Source organism: Thunnus albacares, chromosome 15 (genome assembly GCF_914725855.1).
Source record: "Thunnus albacares chromosome 15, fThuAlb1.1, whole genome shotgun sequence".
In the NCBI taxonomy this organism is placed as follows: Eukaryota; Metazoa; Chordata; class Actinopteri; order Scombriformes; family Scombridae; genus Thunnus; species Thunnus albacares.
In genome coordinates, this window is record NC_058120.1 from 14314985 (window position 1) to 14330837 (window position 15853).

Below are 15853 nucleotides of genomic sequence, written 5' to 3' on the forward strand. Positions count from 1 at the left end.
GCGGAGAACCGATCTCTGATTGGTCGGTCTCCGTTCTGACGCTCTCGAATGCGACGGAAGGGGTGGTCACGTGACATGCGAGTGATCAACAACAACAGTCGGCAGCTGACAAGTTGATAAGAGGAGAGTTTAAAAGTGACAGAAGAGAGGATGGTTTCACCAATCCGCCGACGCGCTAACTCACGTATTTGTGAGGTTTGACCTGAAGCTCTGAGACTGTGAGGTTTTTTGTGTTCGCTGAGTTTTCTGAGAGGAGAAAATGAGCATTAATGGAAACGCAAACGCAGACATTTACCGGGAATGCATCGCCGGGGACACAGAGAGCAACGAAACTACTCCTTTATTATCAAATGTAAGTACTGACAACAAAACTGTCATTTCTCACAGCGTAGAAACAGTGTTTCAGGTTACATATCTGAACTGCAGCGATACAATTTCAGTAGTTTTTTTTGCATGTACATGTAGACAAACTGTCAGCAGAAATGTTGGTTATGACAGACATCACGTGTTTTGAAAAACAGCATATTTTCAGTTTCCTCTCTGCTTTCTGCCTCTGTCAGCACTTACAGGAAAGTCCAGCCTCAAACAGAAATTACACTCATGTATTTCAATGATTACTTTCTACTGAGTATATATCTGTAGTTATATTTATTTCCCATGCAAATACAAATAAATTCTACATGACATTTGGAACAAGACATTCAGTTTACTCATTAAGCTTGAAGCCACTCAGCCAGTAAAACTGTTATATAATGTGTTCTGTGGGTCTAGAGGGAGCAATCCAAAGTTTACATACTAAATCCTTTCATTTTATTAAACTTTAACACGTGTTTGGGCTGTAAACAGTCACATTTAAAGATATTGTAGTTTGTAAACTCCTCCTCAAGTCATTAAAATGTCCAAATTCCCAGCAGCAATACAGAGGACATAACCTTGTGTCCTCACAGCCTTGTCAAGACTTGAACTGACACTCATCATCACTGATTGCGATACTGTTTGGAGTCCATTAACACCAAACTAGCACCTGAAAGCTTCCAGTTGATCACTGAAAATGGTTCTACATTCCAGTAAAGCCATCAAGGGTGCTTTCAGTGTGTCTTCATATATTCACCATTTATTGAGTATTTCCAGTTTTTGACTCAGAAACTTGTTGTCATATACTCTGTTAATGTGGTGTTGAGTAAAGGAGTAACTGGGTCAAACTTTCAAATCAATATTGGGGTGTTTTGAAGTTATTTTAGGGTGTTTTTCCCTTGAAAACCTTTAGCAATAGATATCCTGAAGCTGAGAGATTTGGAACCATTGCATTGGTTTTTGCAGTTAGTATATCTGTGATATTAGGTGGATGTCAGTAACCCCAAATCACCTTTCAGTTTATCAAACAGCGTCATTCATTTGCTGTTTCCATGTGATCAGAAACACACACTCAAAGGAGGTGTTGACTGTAGAAATAGCTGTGCAATTTAATTAATCATTGTCAAGATAATTAATTGAAGCATTCATGGCAAAACATATTTGAAATGACTTTACAGTGAACAAATTCTCCTGATTTAATATAATTATTTAAAAGACATGAATAGAAAAGAAACCAGGTGAGGCGAGCTGTGATTCGTCAATATTAAGTTTGATGCTTTTGCTCAGCACTATGTTGTGCTGGTGACCCCGGTGTGACGCTGAACAGGAATAATCTGTATGAATGCAAGACTCCAAGTGGTTATAAAAGTCACATTCTTGTATATCAGAGTTATTGAATTTGCTGCATTTTCATTTTACGTTGCAGCCGATCCATATTTCATCCAAGTGGTGTCATAGTTTACTTGCTGCCTTTCAGTACTGTAACCCGTGGTGAATCAAATTCAGCAGCCTGCAGGTCAATCCAAGCTTGTTGTGACACTGACACCAGAGTTGCCACTCGTTCTCTCCAGGATATCCCCTATTAGAGAGGTCAAGCAGTGCGGGCAGCTCCCCTTATCCTGAGCTCAGGCAGCTGTCCCACAGCCACCAGCTCAAATCCCACCCCATCCATTCCCATTTCCATTCCCTGATCCTACATGCCACTGAAGTGTTGTCTCATGACATCCATCATCAGGGCCGGCCACTTGTTCTTAATACTGTCATGAGCAATTCTCATATAGCTTTAACAGAAATAATCACATTTCTTCTGCTGCTCTGTCTTCACACTCCTTGGTTTACCTCTTTATCTTTTATCTATGTGTTATCTGTGCCGTGTGTGTGTGTGTGTGTGTGTGTGTGTGTGTGTGTGTGCAGGGAACAGTGCAGAGCAGAGCCAAAGGAGCTTCCTCCGCCTTATGTGTGTTTAACCTGATGAATGCCATCATGGGAAGCGGTATACTTGGTCTAGCTTATGCTATGGCGAGTACTGGCATAGTTGGTTTCTGGTAAGAATACTCTCATCGCATCATCAGCTGCAGCCAGCTGAGTCAGATAAAGATACATTGATACACTGATTTCTGCTCTGTCTGCTTTTCCTCTCTAGTATCCTGCTGGTACTGGTGTCTAGCCTGGCAGCGTACTCTATACATCTCCTTCTGAAGCTATGTGACCATACAGGTGAGAGGCTAACAATGCATACACACAATCTAACTTTAGATAAGCACATCCCCGTGGGTTCATTCAGGTCTTTTTTACCCACATCCTGAACAGACTTCACTCATGATTAGATCAGTGTGTAGAGAATCTAGCTGATATGTTGTCTGTTTTAAAATGATGCTATCTGTCTCTTTGTTTATTGTCTTAATTCACTTCCTACTTGTGATTGAATCAGTTGACATTTAAGATAAGTTTCCAAATAGTATCAATGCAGCCAAAAGAGTAGATTAAAAAGAGATAAACTGACAAATAGTGGGATGTAGGTCATTAATTACTATCCTAATCATCTTTGAGTAGTTCAGAATGTCTGATTGTTGTCGTTTTGTCTCCTATAGGTATCAATTCATATGAAGACCTTGGAGGGCGAGCCTTGCAAAAACCAGGAAAAGTAAGTATTGTGTTTTGGATCAGTGTGAGAGATCGCTGTCCAAAAAAAAAAGGGAATTTACACACTTATAACTTCCACATGACCGGGAAACACATTCACACTAACCACCCTTTCAAATTTCTTTTTAGGTTCTGGTTGGAATTGTTATTGTTATCCAAAATATTGGTGGTAAGTCCACTTCCTTTTCATTGGACAGTTGCATATATTATTTCTGACATGTCAGACATAAACCGATTTTGTGGTTTTTTTAAGAAGCAGAGTGGTGAAGTGCTGTGGGGGTCAGACTATGGCCACTTCATTTTGGAGGCAGATAGCGCCTCCTACTGGAGATCAGACGTCTCTGTCAGGGTAACTCCCTCCTTTCTGTAGGGCTATTATCCGGATTCCCTGATAACCTTTGACCAGAGTAGCCGCTGTCCTTTCTGCCCCCCTCCCCTGGGCATGAAACCTGACTTCTCGTCTAATTGATCATTGATGGTAAACCCACACCCACCCTTCTGAGTGTTGAGTAACCTAATGGGACCCCTCCCTTATTACCCCACCCCCTCACTTCTCTCTACTACTGCTGCCATCTCCATCCGTCCCTCAGCCGCAAACTGCGCTTCTCAGACAGTCGTGAGCTGAGGTGATAGCTCCTCCGCAGTCATTAGTGGCGCGGCTGAGTGGATTACTGCACTGCCCTCTGGTATGTTTGTGGTTTTCCCAGCATGGGGGCAGTATGTATGAGAGTGTGAGAGCCAGCACTCCAGCATGCATCTGTCTACACCCCGGGCCCCTTTTATAAGAGTGCAATTAGCCTCACTCTGAGTAAACATTCATCTGCACTGCCAAAGGCTGATGGGCCAATTGACCTTAATTACTGACCAGCCCAGGGCTCTCACAGCCTGCTTCTCCCCTCGCTCCTAATGAAATGAAAGTGTCTCTGTCTTATGTTGAGCACACTCTCATAACTGTGCTTACTTTGCTGACCACACACAGAAGGTTTACATCAATTTTCTTGAATTTTACATGCACTCTTACTATTAGGATATGTTTTCCTACAACTCGGCCAATAACAATCCTTTCTCTTCACTCAAGGGCCTTTTTGTTTAGAGACGTAAGTATTATCCCACCAGGGATTCCCATGAAAGTGTTGTGCTTACAGTAACCAACTGCATGAAACTAAACCATTGCATCATGCCCTGCTGTGTGATCCCCGTCAGTGTGTCTATATCAGTTTTTGTGGTTGAAAAGAAAAGTGTTTTTTCTTTTTTTTATGATTTGGTTAAATTGAAACTTGGCTAAAACACAAAAGCAACTGCTATTGACAGATTTTAGTGCTTATTAATGGCTTCAGCTCTTCTCAGAGTATCCTTGTGTCTGTGTGGGCTGGAGGGTTATTGGAAGAATTTTCTTTTATAAACAAACACAGGATCTAAGGGATTATGGTCCAGGCTTATTTAACGGCGAGTGCAAGACCTGCCCCGGGGCAATAAAGGTTCCAGCTAACTCTCAGGCTATGCCTGGCTTCACAAATTTAAATCCCTTTACATTATCTCCTTTTATCGCTGACCACACACTGCATCTGAGTCCTGTTTCGCACCAGAAAAACATCCTCTTCTACTGGTGCAATCTCCATCTCCCCTTCACATTTTCCTCACTGTGTTTTTGGGGCTGGTATGACCCTCTGGAAGTGACCCAGACACCCCCCCCCCCCTCTGATTGGCTGTCCGGGGAAGGATGCAGGAGCCTGTCGGAGGCTGATAATATCCTGTTTCCTCGTGAGGTGGAGAAGGGGGAGAGAAATACCTGGATTAGCGTCAGAGATCATTATTGTTAGCATTCCTCCCCTTCACACCTCTTCATCCTGACTGCTACTCCCGGTCTCCAGCAGTTGGAAGATCTGCATAATGTCTGCTCCTCTGCACCGAGGGCTTTGCTGGTGATCCCCTTGAGCTGCCTGCCCCACCCATCTGCATTAACTCAGAGCCGTGGTACCCCTCCACCCTGCCTTTCCATTTCCTTATGCTGGAAAACACACACCACCCTCTCACAGCAATTTAGGATTGCTTGTGGCGGTCATCTGTTCAGTAGTTTGGTATGATTGTGTGCTTTTTTCATTTACTTGATTTAGAAAACAGTTTCTGAATCTTTTTTTCCTTTCTCTCACAGCCATGTCATCCTACTTGTTCATCTTGAAGTCGGAGCTTCCTGCAGCCATCAACAGCTTCCTGAGCCCAGACAACCCAGGGTGGGTATCCAGCCTCCCTCACCAATAAGGAAATTTGGTTCAAAATGTGTCACAGCTGCAGATAAAACCAAGTCATTCTTTTAGATTAGCTGGATGGATTTTAAAAGTCTGCGCTAAGATAACGAATGAGTCATTCCTGTTCCCATGATGTTGTAGATTATACCTTTTGGCCTTCAAATAAGTCAAATTTGACACTTATGCACCACAAGGCTACACAAACTGAAATTAGCCCAGCGGTGAGAAACGCATGAATAATGAGGTGGAAGAAGATCTCTCACCAAACCACACTGCGTTAATACTTTGTGAGCAATTGAAGGGAAACTTGTGCTCAGTGTTGTATAGCGTGAAGCATGTATTTACAATAGAGAGCCATTCATCACCCATCATCAGCAGCCTGTGTCTTTCATTGGTCTACGTGGAGCAGCCTGCAGCTCAGGTCTAAATCCCAAGCCAAGAATGTAACTTCTATCACTTTATTATTGGCCACACTGGTTTAAGCAAGAGTTGTAGCTGCTTTCAGCCCGATCCGTCAACATCTGAATCTTCCTCACACAGCTGCTTTGTATTAGTGCTCTCCTTTCACCCCCCAAATCTCTCGCACATGTTCTCCGGAATCAGACTGATACAAGGGGATATCAGTTTTGCCATTCTAATTACAGCTCACTGCTGAGCGAAACAAAACATTTCTGTTAATGAGTGGCTTTGGGATGTTAACAGACACATACTCAAGTCCATCAAAGCCTGAATAAACGAGTTGTTTTATGTTAAAACGCGTTCCTTCTTTTCTGGCTCATTTATCATAATGCGGCAGAGCGAAAGCGGTTGTGCACAATCTTGTAGTCTTCTTCTGTGCTAACAAACAGTGCGTTTCTCCCGTTGTGTTCAGTAACGAGGCCAAAGAAGTGGACAGCTGTGGATTCGGGCTGCGTTGGCCAGATTTATGCTGATCTTCAACACTTTGTGGAGATTGGCTCATTGGCAGTCGTACTCCAACCTTAACTGAGAGCTATCCTGCATCTTGTTATAGCGTGAAATGTTCCACATTTCATGGGTCTTCTAGGTATCCTGCGCCTTTACAGTAAGCCTCAAGCCTCTTGAGAATGGATCCTAATGGCGGTGAAGCTTTTTTTTTTTTTTTTTACACTCCTGTGTCTGTAAAAGTGGAGGGGGGGGGGGGTTAGCTAAGCTTCGGTAGAGTGCCTCAGCTAAACTTAGGTGAGAGTAGAAGTGATTGGACAAGAGAGAGTCGGGGTCAGAGCAGAGGTCTCCCTGACATCCAGTTACAGGGCAGAATATGTGTAGACGCAGAGACGAATCCATCAGCGCCTATGGTAACGCCACAGCTGTGAAACTGCCAAACAGGGGTCAGTGGGTGTTGATGTGGTCATAGCAGGTGCTGCTGACTGTGGGAGCCCCATAAAGAGTGGTGGAGCCAGTCCCTCATGACCCCGTGCTGCAGTCCAACATACAGCAGCGCCAGGCAGCACCCTTCCCACCCGGCCTCGACCCCAGTGGAGCCAGCATGCCTTCCACATGTGTCACCTCGAACACCGCCCCTCCTCCTCCTCCTCCTCTTCCCCCCTCTTTTAGCTCCCCAATCCCGAATAAACCGCCAAGGCTATCCCTCAGCAAAGAAAAATATTATTCCCCCTCTCCAAAAACCCGGCAAGTGAAATGTGGTCTCATCTGACGGAATGACACAACGTTTGCATGTGAATTACATAATTGTTATGGTTTTGCGAGGGCTAAAGCCCTTAATTCGTACCACATGATGAATCTGTCGCTCTGTATTTGAGCACGAAATGGAGACAAATTTCCAAAGCCAATCCATTTTTAAGGAACTGACACTTTATCTCTGCTGTCCCTGACATTTCGGGACCAGGGATACTATGATAGGAAATGTGGCTGAATTCAGCATTGGCCTTTAATAATTCATGTCCACTCCCTGTTTTCCAGAGGTGCCTGGTATGAAGATGGCAGGTTGCTTCTGATCGTTATCACACTATGTATTGTTCTACCTCTGTCAATATTGCCTAAGATTGGTAAGTAGATAGATCAAGTAGCATCTGGATTAACTGCCCTGACTTGTTTGAATCGCTCTCTCTTACAACTATCTCTGTCTCTCACCATCACAGGCTTCCTGGGCTACACCAGTAGCCTCGCCTTCTTCTTCATGCTGTACTTTACAGTTGTGGTGAGTTTTAATATCCCCCATCAAAATTAGTTTATCCAACTCTTCCATTGTTGACCTGTTGTGCTGTCTCTTCTTCAGGTTGTGGTGAAGAAATGGTCCATCCCCTGCCCGCTGCCACACAATGTAACTACATTTTCAGATGATTTCCAGGTAATAACAACCTCCATTTCCTTCACACAAACACATACATAAGATGCCATTGCTCTGAGGTAGGTAGCCTAGACCAGACGGTCATGGCCACAGGATTAGAAGAAAAACCCAGGAGATTGAATCTACTGATTGTTTCTGCTGATGAGGACCAGAGAAGACTACAGAGAGCTGTGTATGGTGAATGGTTCCACTCCTTAGGGGGAGGAAGTTCAGGTGACCTCGTCTGAGCCTGGAAATGACCTCTGACCTTTAGGAATTATACAGACCATACTATAACTCCAGACCTAGCATGGGTTAACTTAGATAGGTTGTTTTCTTTTTTTTATCCCCAAAGCCAGGCAATGGAATTTTTAGCTTTACCCTGCTGAAGTCATCTCCTCTCGGAAATAACAATGCTCCCTCTTCTCTCCCTGTTTCTCCAGATATCAAATTCCTCTGACTCAGAATGTACGCCCAAACTCTTTGTCATCTCCAGTAAGGTACGTACTGTATATGAAACCGGCAGTTTCTCTCTGCACACGCTGCACATACAGAGTAAGTGAGGTGCTGGTGAGAAGCTGTTGAATGTAGGTCCGCTGCTGTTGTTTGACTCTGGTGACAAGTCGCACTCTCACCTATGAAAGATGGGCTATATATGTTGGAAACTCAAGTGCGCCGTGCAGCTGCCACTCACATTCATGTTACATGTAAAGGCCATATGTACATGTGGCATGCAGAATTACAACAAGCACATATTGGTTCCAGCTGTACAAAAATAAAAATAAAAAATGCCTGTGTCCTATTTAGAGGTGTATATTTACATCTAGTGTATGAATATATTCAAAGGAAGTTCACACCTGAGCTTTGCATCGTCACGTTCTGCAGCCCAGATGGTAGTTACTCCTATACAAACAATACCTTGACCCACCTGCCCCCTCACTGCTGTGTAACAGTGTAAGCTGATAATTTGCTAATGACGGCTCTGCTCTGACTGATGTGTGTTTCAGAGTGCCTACACCATCCCCACCATGGCCTTCTCCTTTCTGTGCCACACAGCTATCCTGCCAATCTACTGCGAACTCGACCGGTCAGCGCTGCCGCTTTTTTACTCTCACTGTTTAATTTAAAGTCATTGAATCTATTGTACATTAACATTACACTCCAGTGACTTTCTCCTCATGTCTCTCAGACCTTCTAAGACCAAGATGCAGAACGTTACAAATGTCAGCATTAGCCTCAGCTTCCTGCTGTACCTCATTTCTGCGTTGTTTGGCTATCTCACCTTCTACGGTAAGCCAGCAGGGACACACCACAGAGTGAAAGAAACTACTGTAAACCACTGTAGCTACTTTGCCAAGCCCTGTTATATGTGTTCTTATTGTAAACATCACTCCGTTGTTGTTTACTTGTAGCTCACGTGAACTCTGAGCTGCTGCTCGGATACGATGCGTACATGCCACGGGATATCATGGTGATTACGGTTCGGCTGGCCATCCTGGTGTCTGTGTTACTGACTGTGCCACTCATCCACTTCCCTGTGAGTACCGCCCCCTTAAAATTCTTCTTGCACAAGCAAAAAGTACTGAAGGGCATGTAAAGTATTCACAGTTTCTTAAACAAATCGTTTCTTTACTCAGTTCTGTTAAACTACTCATACCCAAGGTCTTTGAAATTTTGATGTAAAATATATTTTATCTGTCCTCTTGCTTTTTATCTTTGTATCTCTGCACGCTTTTTTAAAGTTTATTACTTTTTATTTATTTACCTATCAATTTTATGTCAATTTTATTCGATTGATCACTTCTTTCCCCCTTTTTAACTGTTATTTGTGCCTTTAAACTGCACTTTGCTTACACATTCTAGATATATAAAGCTGAATTTCATATTACCTGTGTGCTTGCTCTGTTCCTGTTTTGCAACTGGGATAAAAAAATAGACCGACGCCTTCACTATCACTGAAGAAGTTGTCCTCCGTCATCCAATCCAAACAAACACTCTTCCAGATTCCCTTTTCCCTTCCTCAAGCATTGCTGTTGCTCACAGAACCATTAACTCAGTAGATTGTCGGGTCTTAAAGAGTGTTTTGTGTGTGTGTGTGTGTCTTCTCCAGGCTCGTAAGGCTGTGATCTTGCTGCTGTGTGGAAGTCGGCCCTTCTCATGGCTGATCCACGTCACAGCAACTCTAATAATCCTGGGCGTGGTGCTGATGCTGGCCATCTTTGTCCCTGATATAAGAAACGTGTTTGGAATAGTCGGTATGTGCTGTTGAGTTTGGGAGAGAAAAAGTGTTTGTTATGCTTGATATTACGGTTATATATATATATATAAATCATACCTAAGTATATGATTAATTTTTTTATTATTACTTAACAGTTATTTTACTTAACTCTTGACTTCACATAGTGTATCCTGATCTGTTTCCAACTACAGCAGACATTAGAAGCAGACGGAAAAGATCTCAGCCAAAATGTCAATATTCCACAATTATTGATCGTGGTGGCTAAAATCACAGTATCTGCTTATACATAATTAATGGTGCAGTCCTGCTCAAACAGTTTATGAAGCTGCTATTATCAGACATGCAGTACAGTGTCTGCACATTTCAAGTGCCTTTCCTGTTTGTCCCCCCAGGATCGACGACGTCCAGCTGCCTCTTGTTTGTCTTCCCCGGCATCTTCTACCTCAAGATCAGCAGGCAGCCACTCAAAACTTTTGACTCCATCGGGGTAACTACATATTGTTCAGATATATCTTAGGTGGTGTTAAATACAGAGATATAAAAACATTTTGAGCCTTTTTACTCGCTGACTACAGCCTTTACCTTTTTTTTTTGTTTGTTTCTTAAAAATTTGGATATGCAGACAATTTCCTCTTATGTGGCAATGTTAACATTGTGTGTGTACTCGTTGCAGGCGATGGTTCTGGTGGTCCTTGGTTTGATTATGGGAATCATCAGCTTCTCTGTCATCGTCATCACATGGGCGCAAAGCTCCTAGCACCACCCCCTCCCTGCCTGCTTTCCAAAATCAAGCACAAGAGCAAATAAGGGGAAAACATGCCAAAGAAACTGAATATTGGATGAAGTAAGGGAACAAACAGATGCTAATCAGCATCACCTCAGGCAGATTATTTGTAGTAAAGCTGTTCTCAGTATTAGACATGAGACAGATGGGGTTTTTTTGTACTGTGTTACTGACAAACATGGACCAAACTCAGCACATACGAGCAAAACAAGACTTCCAGTCATTTTTACACATCTTTACCCAATTTTAGGGTGATGATTTGCAACGTCTGAAAGTTTGCAAATGCCTATCAGTCCTTGTTTGTTTTTAATCTGCATGGAACAACTGATGGGTGAAGTGTCAGAACAACACAAGAGGTGTCGAGCATTTCCATTACCTTCCTATTTATTTAAAGTAACATTTGTTTTGTTTTTTTCTCCGTTCCCATTTTAACTTTCAGCCATAGTATTGTTCTGTGTAAACCAAAAGTCTTCCACAAGTATTTAAAAAAAACAACTGTTGACCAAGTCTGAACCATAAATGTGTCAGGTTTACTGCTTTCTCTAATTTTGTTTATGGCACATTTTCAATATTACATACACAGTGACTAACTTTCACTCCATGATGTAAGGGATTTTAGTTTATTCACTTTGTTTTTGTTTTTTTTTCTTTTTAAGCTTCTTGTTTTTATCCTTTAATTAAGCATTGATTTATTTGTCACTTACAGTCCAAACCACATGTATAAAAGTTTCTGCTGCTGCTTCTGTGACAAAAACAGAAACTCAGTTTTTCTTTTGGGCCAGTTAATTACAGTGTGGCAATAATGTAAAAATAATTCACATTATTCTTCAAATTAAATACATGGTTTATGTCCTACTGTCAGTTTGCTCATTAAACCACCAAATGTCTTTATCAGTGATGTGGATAACTCATCAGTAACATGTCACTTTCATTGCCGTGTATTTGATTGGCAGGCGCAGTATTGATGCTGAGACCTGCTCCTCAGTGTTGAGCAGTGGGTTCAGCCTGTGGCTAATGAAAGCCACATGCGCGGTACGTTTCTAATCATGATGCTGTTTAGATTGTCTTCATGCTGCCTCTGGAACCTACGGCCACCCGACTGCTGCTTTTAATCTAAGGAATTAGGCAGACCAGCCCCACTGTCCCTGCAGAGAGCAGCGGCTGCCCACTCTTCACGCCCCCTTAAAGGAGGTTCCCCAGAAATATCCCCGTCCTCCTTCCACTCCTCTGAAGGACACTCCCATGAAAAGTAACAACTCAATATGTATCTTGGCTGCTTTAAAGATGATCTGTGTGTGGTAATCAGTGGTGGAAAAAGTACTCGGATTCTTTAAGTAAAAGTACCAATACAACAATTTTAAAATACTGCATTCAAACTCCTACTTAAGTAGAAATACAGAAGAATTTTCAGCAAAATGTACTTAAAGTATCAAAAGTAAAAGTACTTACTCTGCAGAAAAACAGCCCCAGTGACAGACATTTATTATGATGTATGCTTGATATATCAAGGACTAAGTAGCATTTTGCTGTATAGCTGGTTAAGGTGGAGCTAGTTTTACATACATTGTTTACTCTACAGTGAGGTAATTTAGTCCAGTGGTTCCCAACCTAGGGATCAGGCCCCCTCCAAAGGGTCACAAGATAAATCTGGAAAGGTCTTGAGATGATTAATGGGATAGAAAGGAAGGAAAAACAAAGTTATGCAATGCTTTTCTCTAATCTTTGCTTTTTTGTCAAATATTTTGTTTTGACCTCTTTGTACCTCAATCAGCTATTTAAATTAAACCATCTGACAATTAAGAGGGTGAAAGTCTCTTTGCTAAGAGCTCGTAGATATTTGAAACATGACAAGGAGCTTCAAGTAGACACAGCTGTTGAAATGGGTCACAATCCAGAAAGGTTAACCTCTGGGTTAAAATGAACAATCCTGTATGCAATGTATTTTATAAGCTTATATGTTTCTTATCTAAAAGACCCATCAAGTAAAGTACAAGTACTCCAAATTTGTACTTGAGTAAATGTACTTAGTTACTTTCCATCACTGTCGGTAATATCAGTGATATCATCAGGAGAAATCCGTGGAGACACAAGCTCTTTCAGGAATAAAACACCCTCTGACGCTCCTACACTGGTTCCTATGGGAACCAGTGAGCTAAACCCATACGTGACACAAGATTACCACCTACTGTCAGACTCTGTTCACAGCAGCTCACAGTTCACCCTCATTTCATTGACATTCCTTGCTTGGTTTATGAAAGCCTAACTTGGAACTAAGAGATAACCAGATGCTGCAATTTTCTCCCACTTTTATCATGTGCTGGAAACGTGCATGTTAACGCAGACCAGAGCTGTTTTTATGGAGGTCTGAACTGGGTCATGTGTCCTCAGCCTGGGGTGGGAGTGTTTTTGTTTAGTTAAACTCACTCACACCCTGGGCCCATGTCCAGCAGTATGACAACACCATCTCCCAGGGTTAAAGGATGGAATGAGACGCAGGAGCGATGGTGGGCTGAAATTAAACCCCTGTTGGCAGCCTCCGCGCTTGTATTGTTTTAAGAGGTGTCGGCTGTGTTCTTTGAAAATTATTTTCTGTTGATGGAAATCAGGATTTTTGAGTAACGGCTGGTTCTGATCCCGATGTCCTTACATTGACCTTTGACACAGATTAACATATTGCTTCATTGCTGTCTTCATAGGCTAGATTCTTCGCAGAAAGCACCCGACAGTCTAAAATGTTCAGTTTGACTTCGGGGTTGCGGCCTCCACAGATTAGTATTGGCAGAAAATGCCAGTGGAACATTTGACTTCCTCTTCCTGTTTGTGTTTCAACAACATCAGATCAACGTGCCTTCACAGGTAGTGGACGTCAGAAATCTGCAGCAGAGCAGAGAGCACACACAACATCTGGTTTCTGTTTACCCGCATAATCTTGTTCAACAGGCATTCCTGGCTGAAAGGTGCTTCAAGGGTCTTTTCACATAAGTCTTTTAATGCTGGCTGGCATGATGAGTGCTTTTCCTTGTTAGTCATGGTGGCAGACTGCAACTCAGCAAATGCCATCGATACGCAAGCGTCATCGCTGATGAAGTGCTCTCCATCTAAATGTCCCCCCCCTCCTTCCATTCTCCAAGTTCCCTGCGTCTCCATAACCCCATGCTGCTTTTCTGCTTTTAATCGATTTCATGCTCTATCAGTAAACATGCTCTTTGTGTCACAGTAAGAGCATTCCTCTCTTTGAGGACTCTTTTTGAGACTGCAGATGCTTCGGTCTTAGTAGAATTTTACTCTTTTCACACTCATATTTCTACATGCTTTCTGTGAAATTGTATTGATAGAAGGCCCACAAATGAGGAAAGACTTCCTATATCAGCACACAAAGCATAAATTTATAACAGGAAGGAATGAGCATTATCTCTTACAACAGCTCAACAGGCTGTGCTTATCTTCAATGGTCCTTATGTACAACATCATGACTTTTATTGTCATCTGCTTTTCAGACAGTGTCTCAGACACTACATACTGCACATGTAGACTAAGTGACATGCTTCTCCTCCCCGCCATTGCCGGTTTCACAAAGCTGTCTTTCACCAAAAAACACTGAAAACTCCAGTGCTTAAAAATTGTGTGCAGCAAACATGCTGCTGCCTTGAATAGAGACTCTCAAAACAGCCGTTAAGGGGAAGAATTGCCTGACATTCTCATCACCTGTCAGTCCACAATCAGGGCGAACACAATAGCAGCAACACAATGACATAAAATAGACTTGACTTCAAGATTGCTGTCACCATAGTCACCGAGACATAATAAGCCTGGGAGGGAGAATGGCGGCAATTTCATATTGTCAGTGTAGAAATCAAGGTCAAGAGTGAAATAAGCCTTTGGTAAATAAACAAGGAGGAGGGGGAGTTGTGATGTTTTAAGGCAGGGCTTGGTTATTTTGGCAGATGATGAGCAGGGGTTGAGAGGTAGAAAGGGTACTGACTGATGGAGGCCCAGTGGTCAGTGGCTCAGTATGGGGTTCAGTCTGTGTTTTTGGGGTGAGCTCGTCCCTCTGCGATCCTGTTGGCCCTGGGCTGAGCTCTTAATGCGGCCCTGACGCCTTGCTGGCGCAGGGGCCACGCTGCCTCACATCTGGAGCCAATTACCCATGGGGCTGTGACAGAGACCCCCACCCCCACCCCCTCCTCACCCTCCACGCACTGCTCCACTGTCCAACGCAGCTCCAACCACTCTCACAGTTACATTCCTCTAGTTTTCACAAAGCCACTCTTATAATTTGTCTTCTCCGTTCTCCTCATCCTCCACACTGATCCTCCATACTTATCACTTTATTTTTCTCTAATCAGCTGATTAAGAGGAGGATGTAATGGCGGCCTATAGGAGTTTAAGACACTGACCATGTAATCGCAATGTTCCCTGTTTGAGTCCAGCTTGGGACTTTTGTTGCATGTCATCTCTCAGCTCATTTCCTATTGGCTTTAATAAACCACAGAACCCCCCCCCCCAAAAAATACTACTTTAAAAAAGTGCACAATCAGCTAAATTACACACAGAACTTATTTGGCCTTTTCACCACATCTTGGGAAAAATTCAGTACAGTATTGCCATCTTAAGTCACATTTTCCTGTGGCAGTAAACACTACCTGAGAATAAAGCACCAAATCAGCTTTTACAGGTCAGGTGTGATTTATGGGAAAGCCCTGTGGATATGTGTGTATGTGTGGCTCACTTCATCATGTAAGCTTTCTATATATGTCTCAAAAAATCTTACCTGAGGTGATTTTTTGGGGTCCTGTGACTGACTATAGGTATGGGAGCCATTTCTGTCACTTCCACCCAATGACTGATGGATGTAATTGAGTTTGTGGTGGTGCAGGAGGTGTGGTGGGGGGGTGTATACTGGCCCCACAGGATTTCTCTCACCGGGGTCAAAAGATTTGGGAATGGCCTTCACCATATCGAGTCCATACTCGCTTTATTCCCTACTGCCCTGTTTGGCACCAATGCTATGGTTCATTAGCTGCAGCTATAGGGTGTACCTGGGCAGGCAGCCAGAGGATTGAGCTGTCCTGGGTTACACGGACATAAATTGGGGTGTAGACTGTGAAGTGAATGTGGAAACTCTACAGGTGGCTGAAATTAAGTCATATACAGAGAATCAGTCTGCTCTGAAATATGCGAGGCTTTTGATAGCCGGCCTTGTGCTTGTGTGCAATAAAATGTTCTTGAGGAGATACATGTATTCCTGCCTGTGTGTGTATGTGTGTGTGTGTGTGTGT

At 42.9% G+C, this 15853-nt stretch overlaps 1 protein-coding gene across 1 annotated transcript; it reads left to right on the forward strand.

Annotated features, from left to right (window-relative positions):
- Positions 1 to 76: 76 nt before the first annotated feature.
- slc38a6 (solute carrier family 38 member 6) lies at positions 77 to 11465 on the forward strand. The gene is made up of 16 exons (XM_044375618.1): positions 77 to 352; positions 2269 to 2399; positions 2498 to 2571; positions 2946 to 2998; positions 3127 to 3166; positions 5150 to 5228; positions 7185 to 7270; positions 7364 to 7422; positions 7501 to 7572; positions 7995 to 8051; positions 8559 to 8638; positions 8741 to 8841; positions 8964 to 9088; positions 9662 to 9806; positions 10183 to 10277; positions 10464 to 11465. Exons 1-16 carry the CDS (start codon positions 260 to 262, stop codon positions 10545 to 10547), a joined length of 1374 nt encoding a protein of 457 aa, XP_044231553.1. The 5' UTR covers positions 77 to 259; the 3' UTR covers positions 10548 to 11465.
- Positions 11466 to 15853: the final 4388 nt, after the last annotated feature.